The 17,371-nt window shown below is 41.1% G+C and overlaps 2 protein-coding genes across 8 annotated transcripts in view; one reads left to right on the top strand and one right to left on the bottom strand.

Moving 5' to 3' along the window:
• Positions 1–4,490: 4,490 nt before the first annotated feature.
• LOC118219900 (retinal cone rhodopsin-sensitive cGMP 3',5'-cyclic phosphodiesterase subunit gamma-like) lies at positions 4,491–7,842 on the top strand. Its single transcript, XM_035403390.1, has 4 exons — positions 4,491–4,808; positions 6,547–6,671; positions 6,941–6,981; positions 7,198–7,842. The coding sequence occupies exons 2-4, from the start codon at positions 6,559–6,561 to the stop codon at positions 7,272–7,274; spliced, it is 231 nt and encodes a 76-aa protein (XP_035259281.1). The 5' UTR covers positions 4,491–4,808; positions 6,547–6,558; the 3' UTR covers positions 7,275–7,842.
• A 2,664-nt stretch (positions 7,843–10,506) lies between these two features.
• The window catches only part of LOC118220719 (RNA binding protein fox-1 homolog 2-like), a 41,024-nt gene continuing 34,159 nt past the window's right edge, over positions 10,507–17,371 (bottom strand). For 5 of the 7 annotated variants that reach the window (XM_035404856.1, XM_035404857.1, XM_035404854.1 and 2 more), the window contains 4 exons: positions 16,750–16,792; positions 14,461–14,543; positions 14,018–14,093; positions 10,507–13,857 (listed from right to left, as the gene is read on the bottom strand). In XM_035404856.1, the coding sequence (XP_035260747.1) occupies positions 13,813–13,857; positions 14,018–14,093; positions 14,461–14,543; positions 16,750–16,792 (247 nt within the window). In that variant the 3' untranslated portion in view covers positions 10,507–13,812. Of the gene's footprint in view, positions 13,858–14,017; positions 14,094–14,460; positions 14,544–16,261; positions 16,305–16,749; positions 16,793–17,371 lie in introns of those variants that run through there. The other 2 variants (XM_035404855.1, XR_004764004.1) reach the window with 2 other exon arrangements.

The raw sequence follows: 17,371 nt of genomic DNA, 5'->3' as shown, positions 1-17,371 counted from the left end.
TTGTTGTTGTTATCACTCTGCTATTATTCATATCATCTGCTGAAATACAACAGTTCGCTGAAGCAAAACTTAAGACATAAATCAGTCAGGATGAGAAGGCAGCTGAGGGAGAGCGAGATCCACCCGGCAGCTGTGTTCCTGTACGCTTTCGGTCCTCTGCTCAGGGACATATGGACTCTTTTGGGAAACGGCCAGCATCGGTGTAACGGGGTAAGCGTGCCACGGGTCCACGGGCGAAGCCGAGCCGGGCAGCTTTCCAGGGCGCTGGAGTCTACGGCGTGATTCCTGGCGCGCTGCCGGCAGCGGCGAGGCGCGCCGACACGGCATTCGCGGTGAGGCGGTGTGGCCACGTCCCTCATCGGCTGCGGTCAGTGCCCCTGGCGCTGCCCTCGTGTCTCAGCTAACGGTTCGGCCGCCCATAGCACCTGCAAACTTTAATGCATGTAAGTATCAAAAGTTCCTGTGTATACAGACAGCTGATTGGTAAATGACAAATAGGGGATGGATTTCTTATTTTTTTTAATCCAGTAGACTTAAATTATTTTGACAGTCCAGTGCTCTAACAATGACACTACAATACATTCATCATAATTATAGGCTTCTTGAAACCTGAAAAATGGCAACATTTAAAAGTCAATGAGAATGACTCCACCAAACATCTGTGGGGTTGTGTCAGCCAAAGACACCGGGCACACCCGACAAAATCATAAGTTACACAGTGGCCCGGACACTTATACTGTGAAACGTTCCTGCAAGTACACAGCTGTGTTCGCGCCAAGGCATCTGATCTCCACTCACACGAGAGCCTAGCAGGGCCCTGGACACCTGTCAGTTTCTGAACTGACCTGAAACATGAGTCAGCCATTTCTGAGCAAAGCATACTTAACGGAGGGCTCAAAAGAAGCAGGAACCTTGAACCAGAGATACGCGTGGACCTTTATACACCACCACCAAGTCTGCCAGGCCTGTCTGCTGCATTACACAAGGTCTATCAGAAAAATATTGTTATTTAATCCTTTAATCTCTGTTCGGAGAAGTCTTTCCGAATGACAGACTCACAGCCTGATTCCTGCTCTGTCCGGAGCATACATGTAAACTAGCCTGTTCTAATTTCTCCCTTTGCATGCAGTAGATGCACCGTAATGTTCCCAGTACGTACCATCTGTGCGTCAGCTTCTTCTGTGACGTCCGTGTCCCACCATCAGATTTAATCTGATTAGGGGCTCCTTAACACCCACAAAACATCCCCAGAGCTCTAAAAACCTGTGTTATTTCCATCTTCCTTACCCCACATCATCTCCTCCCAGTTCACAGTGTTGTTCCAGAGCAGCTATGCTGTCCTGTGTCTTCATCACGGTTTATTTCGTCTAACAAAGCGATATCATTATGGCTGTAATTTTGTTTCAGTACTCTGTGTCTTTCCTTTTAAATAAACAAAGCTTTGCAAGGAATGTTACTGTTGCGATACAAGACAGTACTTGTAAGGGGAAAAAACACATTTTCTAGTTGCCGGAAGAAACTGAGCACAATTTTGGGATGGGGGGGACGGGGGTGGGAAACGACGGGGGGGGGGGGGGGGGGGGGGGGGGCTCAGGGGGGATTCCCCCGGCACACGCAATACCGACTGAGACAATTGTGTCGGCTAAAGGCAGATCACAACAGACGAGTGTTAAGGCTGCGGTTATTAGCAGAGAGAATCAAAGGGTCTAAAATAGAAGCAACTGTTAGCTCCGGCAAGTAGCTGTCAAAACCCAATTGTTATGCAATGTCCAACCCATTTAGTTTAACTGTACCTTGGCTTTGTCTCCTCCTTTTATGCTTTCTATGTATTGTGTCTACACATAGCATAAAATATAATTGCTTCAAACTTTTTGTTTTTCTCCAATATATCCTTTATTCATATCCCCTATAGTTTAAATATATTTATGTGCCGTTAACGTACAAAGAAAATATGATGTCATGTTTAAAACATGAAACAAAAAGAGGACCTATGATAAATTATTTTATTTGAGTAAAATTAAGCAATTTACCAGATGAATTACAATTCCCATTTTACTATTATAACTCAATAACTTCAATCAACTGTGACAACTCTATTAATATATGCTCACATATAATTATGACAATAACACATTTTAAAAATACTTCATTTCAGTTCTAACTCAGTAATATTGCTAATTAAACTTTAATCTTGCACAATAATAACATACCTGGACAGGATGTCAAATCAATTTTAACTGCATTAATATGGAGGAGTATTAATAAGACAATGTAGAAAATCTTGTAAAATATCATCCATCCAGGTTTCATTTATAGAACAGAATAAATATAGTAATCTTAGTTACATGACGATTGGATTTCTAAAATGTATGAACATAATGCATCCTTTAGACCTATATCAGAATCATAAACACAGTAGGACACAATATCGGGCCACTCTCATTTAATACACAATACGGGACTGCGATTTGGGTTTGGGGTAAGAGTACATGTGTCATAGGAGGTATCTTTGGGGGGGGGGGGTGGCAGGGCAATGCTGAGAACCCTCCATGGATAATTCAAAAGCAAAGGCCTGCATGATAATTCAAACCGATCTGTGGATATTCTGACTGAAATACTGTGTGGAAAATAGACACGTACCATACTACAGCATACATATAAAAGGAGATGTGCTGAGACATCTGCTGAAGTGGATTGGCCGTCTGTGTGCCAGGTCAGAATCCCCTCCCTCTGCGCACACACGGCGTCTGTGTCGCATGCAGGCCTTCGGATTTGCCCGTTGTTGTGTTCCCTGGCTTCCCACATCAGTGGGACACTTCAAAACAATTCTCTGAAGTCAGGTGGGATCAGGCGTGAGCGGCAAGCCCTCCTAATCCGCCCCCCCACCACCCCCGTAAATATATTAGTGGGTACAGAGAAAGGATCAGAATTACATAACTAATCTATATCCACAGCTATTCTCACCAAAGCTCAACATGCATGCAATCTGCATAAAACATACATGCATTTTTTTTTGTTATTAAAACAGTGGGATGAGCACACTATTTGTACTGAAGGGCATACAGGTATTGCCATTGTATGTAGTGAATACAATGATTAATGAGGGTAATGAGGGGTACAAATGAGTGCATTTCCACAGGAACCACAGGGGTTTTCCTTTGTTTAAGACCTGGGTCTTTGGGAACACAGATACAGCATCTCTCTCCAAAAGCTGTGCGCGGTGAGGGTTTAAAGTCCTTGTGTGAGTCTGCCGTGTCGAGCTGCGCTCACACAGAACGACGCACAATGACTCTGCGCACCGGTAGCAAGAGCGCAACTTACGTCTCAAACATCTTCTTGAACACAAACGTGACTGCACAAAAAGGCTCAACAAATCTGCCCCGAGACAGATTTGCCGCACACACTTTGTTTTCACACACAACACGTCTAACTGAATTACAGGATAAGTTGTCCTCCTTAGGAAGGGGGCTCGTCAACGCGAACCGCACACGCACGCACACAAGCTCACACGCAGGCGCGCACATATTTAACGCGGACAGGCCCGCGCAAACAAGGCATGCACGGCAGGTCGTTTCAGAAGGCATAATCCAATTCAAGAGTCAAAGGTCAGGGCATGTACAAACATGTGTTCACAGCTCTCTCAGAACAGACTTCAAACTTCATTTCTTCGTTAGGCTTTCTCGTAAAACCAGTAATGTTTTGTTCCTTTTTGTGTATATAACTTGTGATTCCTTTTTGTTGCTTCTGAAAGTGATTGCCTTTCCACAGACAAATGTGTCAAGGATTACACTAATATCCCTATGAAGTAAACAAAACAACTTGTAAACAAAAACGAATCAACGCATGCATATAAAAATACACAACATTCACTCACAAAAGAAAATACCCAAAAACGCACAAAAGTTTAAGAGTACACGACATCACAGTACAATTATGCGCAGTTAAATGATTTTACTCTTGCATGACAAAATATTCAGTTCTGTCGTCAACAGAAATTGTGTATGTTATGAGGTTTTCATTTTCATTAAAGTTTGAACATGTATATTGATCTTCTTCCTTCGCCTTTTATATTTGTACTTCTGTCAACAATTTCACTGTGAAAACAGTCCAGCATAATTTACCGATCTCAATGTTTTGTGTCTTTAACTGCATTGTTTTTAACAGGACAAAAAAAAAATTGGCCAATTGTACAATAGTCAATAGTCCCACCATTTGACTACTGGAAGGGAAATTTCACTGTCATCAATTCAAGAAAAAAAATACATGCATACTTCAGGATAAAATCCACCAGAATTTTAGGCCCATTTTCCATTCTCCACTAATTTGGACCAAATTGATCCACATGTACATTGTTTGGTGTCAGAAAAATTGTTTGGTGTTAAACTGGGTTCTAACAAATGTGTGCTGAGACACACATTCGTTAGACCCCAGTTTAAGATGCACGTGTCTTCTCCGAATCCCAAACTACCCAACCGAACACACGCGTGGCTTACTTATCTATAAGTCGAACCTTAAAATATACCTCCCTCCACAATCCTTTCTATCCCCGTGACCAAATCCATGCGTGTGAGGATGGGGATGAGGAGAGAGAGGAGAAGGTGCTGGATGTCTGTGGAGAGCCTGGGATTGAGGGAGGGGGCTCAGGGGGATTAAGAACTCAGGGTATTTAAAGGGAGGACAGAGAGACAGTTAGCAGAACTGGATAAAGACTGCAGAAAGAGAGAACAAATCTTTGTTTTGCATATCTTTGCCTGCCAGCTCTCAAGAGAGAGAATCTTTTTTGCTAGTTAATCCGAAGAACTGAAAAGGTAAGAGAACTGATCCATTTATTTTATTGTTGTTCTTGCAGTCCTTTGTGTTTGCAAAGATCCTTTTCAATGTATTTAGATGATGCATAGAAACATTTTTTTAAAAAAACATTAGCACGTTTGAGGAAGAGACAGCAAGCCATTCAGCCCATCTAGGCTTGTTATTTTGTCTGCAGACCTGAGAGAATCTCGCACAGTGTCAAGTCTGGTCTCGAACACACCCTCGTTCGTTTGAAGCAATGTTTTCGGAGTTCGTCATCTGGTCAGAGAGGGCTGTTCACATCGGACTATTACTTTTGCTCAACAGTTTGAACTCTAGAAGAAAAATGAGATGGATTATATTGATGGAGGCGAAGGGTTCTACACATGCAGCTGGAATGTATACATTTGTACCAGTGATTCATGGGCATCATTACAGGCCAAATTAACAGAATTCCTAATGCACAGATTAAATTCAAGCAGCACACACAGACCAGTATACAGTGTAAGGCAGACACAGATAATGTAGCCACATTTAAAACAGAAACAATTAGGTAAACTGGGTTAGTAAGGGTGAAACAGTTTGAATATTCCATGGATTGTACATTAATATGTAAATGCAGGATAATGTGTGAATGCACAATATCCTCCCCATTCTTTGAACACTATAGAAGCTGAAGTGGTCCAGTATCTATAGCTGAATGTCTCATAGCAATGAATCAGATTTCATTATTCATGAGAAAGGAGATAAGACTGAAGAGATTGTGAGGGGTTCTCCAGCTCTGATAATTCTCTGAAGCAGCGGGATTAAGTAACACAGACTGGCTGTCCTAAAATTGAGTCAGGGTCTTTTTGTGTCTGTGCTATAAATATATTGCAGTCATGGACTGGACACAGGTTGAGTGGGGGTATTTGTGGCACTACAGCTTTTAATAGGATAAAATGTAATCTGCCCATTTTTTACATTAATTCTGATAATCTACTTGGATAATCTACCATGGGAGGGATGGAGGGAGGGAGTGGGAGGAGCAAAAGAGTTTAGACCATTTATATTGATGTTTAGTTGACAGACGGGTGGCAGTGGAGAGAAGGAAAAAGGAAAGACAGAGTCAGGCAGAGAAATGAATGAATGGTGAGATAGTGAACACTGCAGAGCACATTCTGAGTAACTGGAACTTACTAATGGCACAAGGAAACATTAGTATGAATGCACAGTGCATGTTGTGTATTTATAGTCTATTAGTATGAATGACAGTGCATGCTGTGTATTTACAGCTTGATAGTATGAATCCACTGCATGCTGTGTATTTACAGTTTATGAGTATGAATGGACTGTGCATGTTGTGTATTTATAGTCTATTAGTATGAATGCACAGTGCATGTTGAGTATTTACAGCTTGATAGTATGAATACACAGGGCATGCTGTGTAATTAGTTTATTAGTATGAATGCACAGTGCATGTTGTGTATATAGTCTATTAGCATGGATGCCCAGTGCATGCTGTGTATTTGTAGTCCAGTAGCATGAATTCCCAGTGCATGCTGTGTATGTACAGTCTGTTAGTATGAATGCACAGTGCATGCTGTATATGTACAGTCTGTTAGTACAAATGAACAGTGCATGCTGTGTATTTAGTCTATTAGTATGAATGCCCAGTGCATGCTGTATATGTGTAGTCCAGTAGCATGAATGCACAGTGTATGCTGTGTATTTGTAGTCCATTTGTATGAATGCACACTCTGCCTTTCCCTTCTTCAGTAAGCCGTAGAAATGAACGCAGAAGGCCCTGCAGGAAGCGCTGGCCCCTCCAAGGGACCCCCCAAATTCAAGCAGAGGGCAGCCCGCACCTTCAAGAGCAAGGCCCCCAAGCCTGGACAGAAAGGGTGAGTGACACACACACACACACACACACACACACAATTAACCCCCCACCCATTACACACACACACACACACACACACAATTAACCCTCCCCCTTCCCCAATTAAAAACTATAAATTAAAAGCAACCACTGACATGCAGTTCAGTCTTTCATAAAACACTTTTTTTTTTTTTTTTTTTAAATGAACACCTAAAAAAGTATATGGTACGCGATTTTTGTCCCTCTTTTGTCCCATGTTGAAGCAAATTTCCCCTTTTCTGCTTCTGTTAGATTTGGTGATGACATCCCTGGAATGGAAGGTCTTGGCACAGGTAAGAGTCATCACATACAAATATACACGTTTTTAGAACTTTGCGCCCATTCTATGATGGCTACTGTAAACATGATCAGAATGATCTGAATGAAGCCATCACTAATGCATATGTATTTCTCTTATTATAAAAAATACTACTGTTTCTACCGAATGAATCTGCGGTAAAGGGACTGGCATTACTAATCTCTCATTCCTCTGCCCCTGTCTCTTCCAGACATCACTGTGGTCTGCCCTTGGGAGGCTTTTGGTGACATGGAGCTCAGCGACCTGGCCAAATATGGCATTGTGTAAATCCCACCCTTACCCCTCTCTCTCCACACTCCCACTTCCTGCCTCCTGTAGTGTGGCCTACAGTTCAGAGTAAAGATATATACTGTACTGTCATTATTGTTCTACACTGAATTGGTACGCGCACATATTTACGCTCACAATATCTACCTATACAAGACAAAGACTGTTAATTCTCTTCATACCAATTCAAATATTGTGCATTATGCAGATGCTACAGTAAGATGAGCACCCCCAAAGGAATAAAATTTATATGAAAACAAAAACATTTTGGAGAAAGGTGATGTATTTCAAATGGGACAAATGAAGATATCCTTCAATGTTCACAGTAATTGATTTCTTAATGAGGATTTTTTAAAACCAATTTTCTTCCTCCAACTATACCCTTTGTGTTGATCTTCTACCTGTCAAATTTTTCAAATGATCCTGATAAATGATTTTTCTCTTGTTGTTAAATGTGAGCACGGATAATTGAATTGACTGTATCTTGCAAAAGGAATGTAAGTTGTGCTGTTGTTACCAAAATAATGCTGTACAAAGTAAAATTAACATGGAGCATCGCCTCTCTCCAGTTTCCCTCTGAGCTTACTTTCCTTCACTACTACATCAAAGTGTCACAGAAATATTTATTTATTTATGTATGACCAGAGATTTATTTTCAATTATTTTTATTGTGCTTTGTCAACTTGAATGTGTTCGCTAATAAATCGATTAGTAAAACATTGTCCTCTTCAGATCAGTTAGTACATCCCATTTGAGACATGAAAAACTTTCACTGACCTCCCATTTGACCAGGAGTGATTTCAGCACATATATCAACAAAGGGTTTCAATGTCTCTCACTACAGGTCCACACCCAGCCACTTCCTATATAGCTGGAAAAAATATATATATATATATATTTCTTTTGTGTGTGTTAACCTCCCAGCAATGCCTGAAGTTCAAGTCAGGCAAACTCCTTGGTAATGATCCACAGAAGTACTTAAAATACTTTATTGACTCGAGGTCCAAGGCCTCACCCAAAATGACTGCCGCACATGCTTTTCAAATGTTAACAACTTTTGCAGAAAGCACTCGTTTCACATTTGGTAAGATTATTTGACAGAGACTGTTTACCGAGCTCCTTAGTCCCTGGTCAATTCTAGTCGCACTAAATATGGCCGCAAACAAATACCACTGTTAATTGTCTGATTTATGTGCAATATGAAAGTGGCATAGTTATTTTTCATATTGCCTCAATTTCTGTTAAATGAGGTTGCAAGTTACTCCCATTATAAAAATTATATATGCAGCGCTAGGTTCCTAATGAAAAAGAAGCAGTTCAAAAGGCACAAATCATAACAATCATAAAATCCATATAAATATGTGTATAAAGGATATGCACTTTTTCTGCCATACGTTTCTCAAATTGCCTTACCGAATTAAATAAATAAATAAATAAATAAATAAATAAATGCAATAACACAAAGGCAAATATGAACAGACAGACCAACAGGAGGTTCTGCAAAGATGACAATGACCAAGGATAAACCGACTTGTTGAGACAGGGCAGGGGTACGAGCATTGAAAATACCGTTCAATATTCTTCAGTCAAAAATGAATGTTCGCCTGATTCAGCTAAAAAGAATGACAATAATATTTCCATTTCTGTCGTTCTATTTAAATCAGTTTCACACACGCGCGCGTGAACTGGACACATCTTAATACTTTAATAATGGGAAAATGCACTAGTCGCTGCTGCGTACCGCCACCTTGCGTAAGCCGTACTCAAGCGAAACAAGTCTTGAAGGTCATGAATCACGCGGCAACCGGGCAACAGTTTTCGACAACTTGCATTGATTAACAGGTACCACACAGGAAACATTAGCGGGCGACGCTTGTAATCCACCAGTAACAGTTCTGATACTGGGTCAAAATGATAACTTTGTTTCGCGAAAATTTCTGGAAAAATAAGACTATTGACAGAGAAAAATAATCATCCTCACCTTGTCGAGACAGAACTCTTGTTTTCAATGCTGCAGAACATTACATTATCAAACATAATCTGTACACAACTGGATTCTTGTAAATGCTTTCGAATATTAACCTACCGCGATGTTCGTCAGCTAGCCCTCTGAGTGGAGTTCATGTCAGCAGCAGAGCCGTGGTTAAAGGTATGTTAATGACAAAATTACCCTTTAATAGTTCAATTTGCTGAAATCGTTCAAATAGCTGGCTGTATGTGGGCTACATATACCATATATCACCACTAGCTATTAAGATTTAAAAAGAAAATTAGTTTTATGCTCTGCTTCTTCCAGTAAAACAGCTGAACGACTAGTTTCCTTGTCTCACCTTGTCGCCCGTTGCTGTCAACAGCTCTTGCATCCTCATTGCAGCAGTGAACACGGCTGGGCATAAACTCGTCGTGCTTTTATAGAAGGGGGTTATGAAAAACGATCTTTACTGCTGAATTTGGCATCTGCTCCCTTTATAAGTACTGAGGTTAATTATACAACACATTTAATCAGCCGTACCACACCCTACAAATATACAGGCTTATAATAACCTTACCAAAGGAACTTCAGTAGTCTTCCCATTTTTTCTATTGATTCATATTTCAGTTGGTCAATCATTTATTATGCAGCCTGAAAGAAACGTGACTGTTTGTACATTTTAAAGCTGACTGGAAAACTATCCCATCTTTCAGATTTTTCGTGAAATAACTTCATTGTTTTAGGAGAGGCACACCCTTTCCCTTGCTCCAATATTGTAGTACTTTTTTTGTAGGTAACACACTATTTTACTGCAGCATTCAGAGCACACAGATTTAAACTTTTTTTTTTTTTTTGGCTGTTGTTGGATTGGACCACTAGGAACCAGACCTGGGTCAAATACTTTTCTACGCTTTACTGCTCTTGTCTGGTGTATTCGAACCAATGAAATACTCTCAAAAAGTGCAAACCCTGCCTTCTGGTCATACTGGCAGGCTCAATTACACCAGGCAAGATCAATAGAGCACGGAAAAGTATTTGAATCAAAAACAAATAAATACGTATTTGACCCAGGTCTGCTAGGAACTCCCACGCCAGTGCAGCATGCAGAAACAGTTTTTGAACATTATCTTTGAATTCCTTCACCATTTCTAAAACGGGCGTCTCCATGGTAACCACCCGTTCCTCTTGCAACTGCTGCTCCTGCTGAATATTAAGAGTCCAGGTTTCATCAGTGATGAAAATGAAACAGGCAACCAGGGCTGATTATAAAAACAAACTGTTTATATGTACATTCAACATGATAAACAAAGAGAAGAGAGAAAACACAGAGTGGAAACAACACAACGGGGGGGGAGGGATTGCACAACAGCCACTTTCATAATAAACCAAAAAAGGTCACAGGTGCAATGACCGTGAAAATAAGAACGATAAGTACTGGAAAAAAAAAGGTGGTGACCACAAGATCCCCAGCGTGGTTTCCCCACAAATAAAAAAAAATATTTAAAAAAGGAACAAAATAAAAAAATCTTGAGTCATTTGTGTCCGCAGCACAGAGGAGCAGTGGCCGATGCTGAAGCAGTGTGTTACTGTGTGTGGAATCCGCGAGGTCACACCCCAGGCACTGCACTGCAGTGCTGATGACTCGGCTGCTGTAGTGTAAATGTTGCACTTTTAAAAACCAAATTTTTAAAAAACGTAATTTGATGTACCAGCTCAGTGTAACACTAAGTAGAAGAAGAATCCTAGGGCTGCAATTCCCACGAAAATCATAAATCAAAAATAAAGACAAAGCAAACAAATGAAAAAATACTTTGCAGCTCTTTGAAAATGTTGAATGTTTTCCCCACTGAATATATTTATATATAACTAAACGTATAACAGCAATTACACCTTCTCTTTTGACATATAATTCAGTACATGATTCACAAAAATGAGATTCTGTCGGTATTTGTGATGTCTCATGCCTTTGCAAATGTTTTTTGGGCCCAACGTGAAATGCTTTGTGAAGTTAGTATCATCTCTCCTTTCATGATGATGATACGTGATTCTGCCCAAAAATAACTTCCCAGAATTAACCCCATGCAAATATGCAACGCTTTTCTCCAACAGAGCAATGCTCCACATTATTCTGCCCCCTACTATCCTTCCCCCAAACATAACAGCCACTGTCCCCAACACGATTCTTTTAAAGATGATGTGATACCTAAAAAAAAACATGCTCAGTCTTCAGCAATGGGATAATCTACACCCCGACCACACACGTCACGTCACCAAATCAAACTGGTTCAGTCTTTCACTGAGAATTCTCCTCATTTCGATCTAGAAATGTTTTCGTCTTGCATATCCAATGATTGGTTTAACCTGATAGAAAAAGCCTCTGACCACAACTGTGAAATTGGACAAGGTTAATTTTGCAGGTAATCTTGGACTCCTTCCATTTGCTAAATTTAAGTATGGCTCAATCCCATAACAACCAACCTCTCGCATTTCCTACGTCGCACAATTTCCCCTTTGACAATTTAACTCTCAAGAACTATCAAAAAATGCACAACATAATAAACTTTGATTTGGTGCCAAATTTCAAATAAATGTACTTCAAGTGCTGAGTTATGCTGAGCAACACCTGCAGTTTAAATTCTTGTAATGGTTGAACCCACACTGATCATGCTAACCAGGATTGTACATGCTACCGTAATCCCCACCATCCACCAACACTACATTTCCCAAGATGCTTCCCTCAGAACAGATGCAGCGCGTTCTGAGTGTGCAGGTAAAACATAACAAGCCTCAATGAGATGTATTGGGAACAGAAAAATCTGCAAAAGAGCAGCTTACTTAAGGAGATTTTAACCAAATAATACGAAAAATGACTGCATAGACAGCAATCAATACTATTACTACCAATAATAATAATAATAATAATAATAATAATAATAATAATAAAACAAAAATGTGCTTTTAAAGACATCTTTGGAACTCAATGAAAAAAATACTAAAAGTAATCTATTCATAATACATGGAAATTGTGCATAATACCACAAAGACAAAGTTGTAATTTTTACTTTTTTTGTAAGTCAACCCCCCTCTCTGTTTTTCTCTTGAAAAAAATCAGTTGATAGCCATCTCTGTACGTACTCCCTGAAATTAGACTGGGAAAATGATAAAATGTTACATTAAATAAGCACTTAAATTTGACTGCTCTTTTGAGAGAGAAGAGCCTTAGTGTGCATTCAGAGTTTTAGTGTTTATGAACATAAATCTGCATGGTCTGTGTCCAATTCATGCGATAACATTTTCAGTTGAATCAGGTCATTTACATTTAACCTAAAATTTAAAAAAAGTTTCTAATGTAGTGCAGAACTGCTGTTGTGAAAATTCAGTTAATACGTCTTCACCCCTACCAACCCATAGCTCAGCTAATAACTGTTCACTACACTTGTAATGATGTGCGATCTTGCAGTCTAAAGCTCTCCCAAGTTTTACATCCACGTGTAAAATATCAACTTATCCAAAAGTAAAAGAGAAAACTGCAGCCTATATTTACATGTGCTTGTTTGGAAAATAACATCGATGATTCACAGAAAGAAAGGGCAATATTTACCACAGATTATACCACTAATATCTGGCAGTGGAAAGTAAGAATTAACTGATAATAATAATAATAATAATAATAATAATAATAATAATAATAATAATGCATTGCTGTTTTGCAAGGCATTTATTTTTTAATATAATTATTATTATTATAATTAATACTACAGAGTTTACAGAGAAAAAAAAACACGAGGTAATGCCAAACAAACAAAAAATTACAATTTGTCCATTAAATATATCTTTAAAAGTTGTGTCTATTTGCCTTAGGATCATTCATTCTTTTTTTTTTTTTTTTTACAGTTTTATCCCCCCGCATTCAAGAAGAAAAACTGAATAAAATGAGCTTTTTTTTTTTTACACTTGTCGTCCATCTCACAGGTTAAATTGTGCGGCCGGCCCTCCTGCTGTGATCTCTGATTCTGGCTGTTGCGTTGCTGGGGTCGTCCCATTCTTACGTGAATCTCGTCAAGGGAAATGTCTCTACGTGTATTCATGCATTTTCATTTTTCTGTGAGATTTAAAACTGCACTACAATGTTAAAAATGTGCATTTGAAGGTCGGTGTATACTAGTAGCACACTGCTGAGCGTAACTGTGTCTGTGCAGACATAACTGGTTAAGGAACCATTACAGTGCACACAGCTGTGAAATGTGTTGAGCAGCACAATTCTTTCAGTCCAATCTGGGCAGTAGCTTTTGCGTAGTTGTCCTGTTGCAAGATTTGTGACTGCAATGGTGTTTTTCTTTTTAAATCATTTCCCCCAGTGGTCTATGAAGAAGTTTAAATGAAGTTTTTTTTTTTTTTTTTTTTTTTTGTATTTACGTTTTTTTTCTTTGTACGTCTTTGAGTCCAAAAAAAAAAAAAAAAACACTCAGCAATTCCCACTCATGGAGATGAGGGGGCGCTTTGCAGATGCAGAGTAAGAACACAGGTTCCAAAAACTGGGGCAAATCCAAGGTGTGGCCCCTTAATCTAATAAGGGGCAAACCTGCTGTACCCACCCCTGTACAGACTTGCCTGAGAGAAAGAGGGAGAGAGGGAGAGAGAGGGTCGTAAAATTAATGAGTGGGACATCACCTCCAGCACTAAATGAAAATGAGCTTTTGCCAAATGCCGAGAACCACTGTTGTGAACACAAGCGGCCACTGCCACTGATTTAGGAAAAAGGGAGTCTCACCATGGCTCCGACCCCATAAGCCGTAGCAGCGGGGGCCAGGGCGTGGTAGGGGTCCGTAGTGTATACTCGCCCGTAACTAAGAGACAAGGGGTTAACAGTTATTCACAAAAAACAGCTTCCGAATCAGAGGAAGCACAGACTACAATACTGCGCCTGAAAACGGTGGACCTGAACTGAGGTATAGCTACAGAAGTAATACGGTTATCAGACAGGGATCAAATACACACTTTAAATATTTTAACTGTTAATACACCAGTAGGCTCCCTGCAGATTACTGACAGAAACATCAATATTTTCACCAGTATTCAAAACAAAATTCCTATTGCATGTGACTGAACATTTTAGTGTGAAGAGGTTTCATTGGAAATCCTCAGGGATTTTGAGGACTGTTTTCATATTTTTTTAACTTCAGCGTCTAAAGCATTAAGAGTATTTTCCCGCACCTGTCACTGTAGGCGGCGGCTGCGGCAGCGGTTGCCCCGGTTACGGCAGTGGGCTGAGCGAAGCGGTAGGCAGCGTAACCACCCTGCGGGAGGAAGGCAGAGAGTCGGGGGTCAAGCGGGGCGCGTCACAGCCGCGGACCGACCGAACCCCCCACACTACACTGAGCAATGGGACAGCAGAGACGACCTTAACATCCACATGAGAGGGACAGGATGGGGGAGAGAGAGAGACAAGCACGGACGGACAGACGTACAGACGTACAGACAAGGCAAATGCACAAACAGAAAATACAGTGACGGGGGGGTTCAAATGGGGGGGAACATCTCATATTAACCCAATCCCTAACCCTTCCCTCCACACCACACCCCCCAACGACAAACAGATCAGATTGGAGCGTCAGCTGATAAAATAGTCAGTTACAGAGAATTCTGAAATTAATACTTTTGTTTGTCAGAAGGGAGACAGAGGGAGGAACAGGTAGGGAAGTGGCTTACCCCCCCTCCCCCCCCCCCCCCCCCCCCCCCCCCCAACCCCCCACAAACACACACATACAGTGAAGGAGGGAGTCAATGAGACAGACAAACAGGGAAACAGAAACACTCACATGGCCACAACCAGACAAAGACAGACAGACAGCCGGACGGACGGATGGACGGACGGACGGACAGCATGCATCCCATTTATTTAAAAAAAAAAAAAGCAATCCCGATCAAACACGCCACTGCATTCTACCCTAATCATGTACAACTCCCAGCATTCCTGCACACGCCTGGGCAAAAGGGGAGGGGTTCCAGACAGAGTGGGCGGAGGGGGGGGGGGGGGGGGGGAGGGGGGGTTCTGCTAAAGGATATTATTAAACAGGATCAAGAGGCATAAGGGAGAGGACAGCATGGAGGGAGGGAGGAGAGAGGGATACAGGGGCATGTCTACATAGGGGAGGAGGGGGAGGAAGTAAGTGTGTGTTGCATGCCGACATCGATCAGTTCAGCATGCTTCAAATGAAAAACAGAAGCAGGGAGACATTGGGAAGGGGTCTGGGTGCGGTTCCTAAACGCGGCCTCTAAAGCCACGCGCCAGGGACGTCTGCGACGGCTTCCTCCCTGCAAACACGGCCCTGCGTCCCCTCCTTCCAAACGGGACGCCGACGATCGTTTAAACCCGCAAGGGGACCCCGTCTCTAAACCCACGCGCTGGCCCCCCGTTACGAGGCCGCAGAGGGGCACTCTGGGTAATCTACGCGGGACGGCTGCGGCCGTCGTCTTTCCACTTTTTTTCAGCGACAGGGTGAACATCCCCCCCTCGCTGATATTTGCGCAGCTTCGACGACTCGTTTTGCACACGGATGAAAACGAATGCGCACACTTCTGTGCAATATCTGTCCTAGACAAACAAAAGAGCCCAGAACTGCCACCTGCAGTCAGCGAGAGGTACAATGGGCCTGTATCTAAGACCTGAGTAACTTGGTGAAGTTTCTCAGCTAAAAGCCATTACAGCTAAATTATGAGCAGGATAATTGGGAACTAAATTAATAATATATCTTTAAAAATGTTTTTAAATGGCCATATGCACAGTATTAGGTAACTGCAGCAGTACTAAGGGTATATATCTTATAGTATTTACTAATAGTCATAAAATATTACAAACGATAAAAATGCTACCCCCTTTCCAAAGACCACCCATTGTCAGATTCCAGTGAGTTAGTAGAAAAAAAACAGAGAAGCTGTTATGATTCAAAATGATCAATATCAAAACAGTCATCATAACGATAATAATCCAAACTGAGGTTCATGTGGACCCTACCTGAGGCATTCTGGTATTAATGACAGAGTCCTGAAACACTATTCTACAGAGAGAACAGAAACAGCTATTGTCAACCTGGACACACTCACACGGGCACGCACACTAAGACACACACACACACACACACACACTCGTGCACACATTGAGCCGCCCAATTATGAATGTATACGACACCCAAATGCTTAGCCTAACCCTGGCATCCCACAGAGAAAATGGGCACTGAAACACAATTTCTGCTTACACGAACATACAAATGTATAAACTAATATTAGCAACAGAAAGCCGTTTGGAGCACAAACACAGGGAAGGCACAAATTGAAATTACGTTTGAAATAAACTTTCTAAAGTTTCTACGTATTCTGCAACATCCAGAATCACACGGCTCAATGTATTTCGTTTACATATGCACACAGGTAAAAACACTCTGAGACAGAGAAGGAGAGAAGGAAAGAGAGAGAGAGAAGAGAGGAGATGATCTTTTTACTTACATATAGATCTGCAGCTCCATAAAAACCATCCTGATACACCACACTGAGAGAGATTCAGAACCAGAGCAGGGGACAGAGGAAGAAAGGAGGAAGAGGAGGGAAAGCGAGAAAGAATGAAGTAGTAACGGATAACAGGATTTAAGACAAAAGTGAAAGTAGAAAAAAAGTTCAGTGACAGAAAGCCAAGGGGAAAATTGAGTATGTGAGAAATGGATAGAAAACAAGTTGGAAGATGCAGGGAGGGAGGAGAGATTGGAGAGAGAAAGACAGAGATACAGAGAGAGGCAAAGAAAGAGAAAGAGAGAGAGAGAGAGAGAGAGAGAGAGAGAGAGAGACAGAGAATTATTTCACACCCATGCAGCATGCGTGCTGAAATACAACTTCCATCAATAGTTACTGCACCTTTAATAACAATACATAAAAAAGATAATTTAATGCCCATTTTACAGGCACCTTTGTCCAGCATTTAGCTCTTAGATATGGAAGTGGTATTTCCTATTGCAAAAATGTGCAAAATTATTCACTCATCATTAAATTCATATGTGCACTGCTCCAACACCAGATTGGCCAGCCAAAACACACACAGGCAACATGCAGCGGGGTGTGTGTGTGCGCGTGTGTA

This window comes from Anguilla anguilla, chromosome 2, assembly GCF_013347855.1.
Source record: "Anguilla anguilla isolate fAngAng1 chromosome 2, fAngAng1.pri, whole genome shotgun sequence".
NCBI lineage: Eukaryota > Metazoa > Chordata > Actinopteri > Anguilliformes > Anguillidae > Anguilla > Anguilla anguilla.
The sequence above is the reverse complement of the archived record's forward strand: the minus strand, read 5'-3'. Positions and strand labels throughout refer to the sequence as shown.

What these genes read in the sequence shown, in the direction of transcription:
- LOC118219900 (XM_035403390.1), top strand. Translation starts at nt 6,559, where the DNA reads ATGAACGCAGAAGGCCCTGCAGGAAGCGCTGGCCCCTCCAAGGGACCC. An exon ending in CCCAAGCCTGGACAGAAAGG is followed by an intron (nt 6,672 to 6,940) that starts GTGAGTGACACA and finishes TGCTTCTGTTAG; the next exon opens with ATTTGGTGATGACATCCCTG. An exon ending in AATGGAAGGTCTTGGCACAG is followed by an intron (nt 6,982 to 7,197) that starts GTAAGAGTCATC and finishes TGTCTCTTCCAG; the next exon opens with ACATCACTGTGGTCTGCCCT.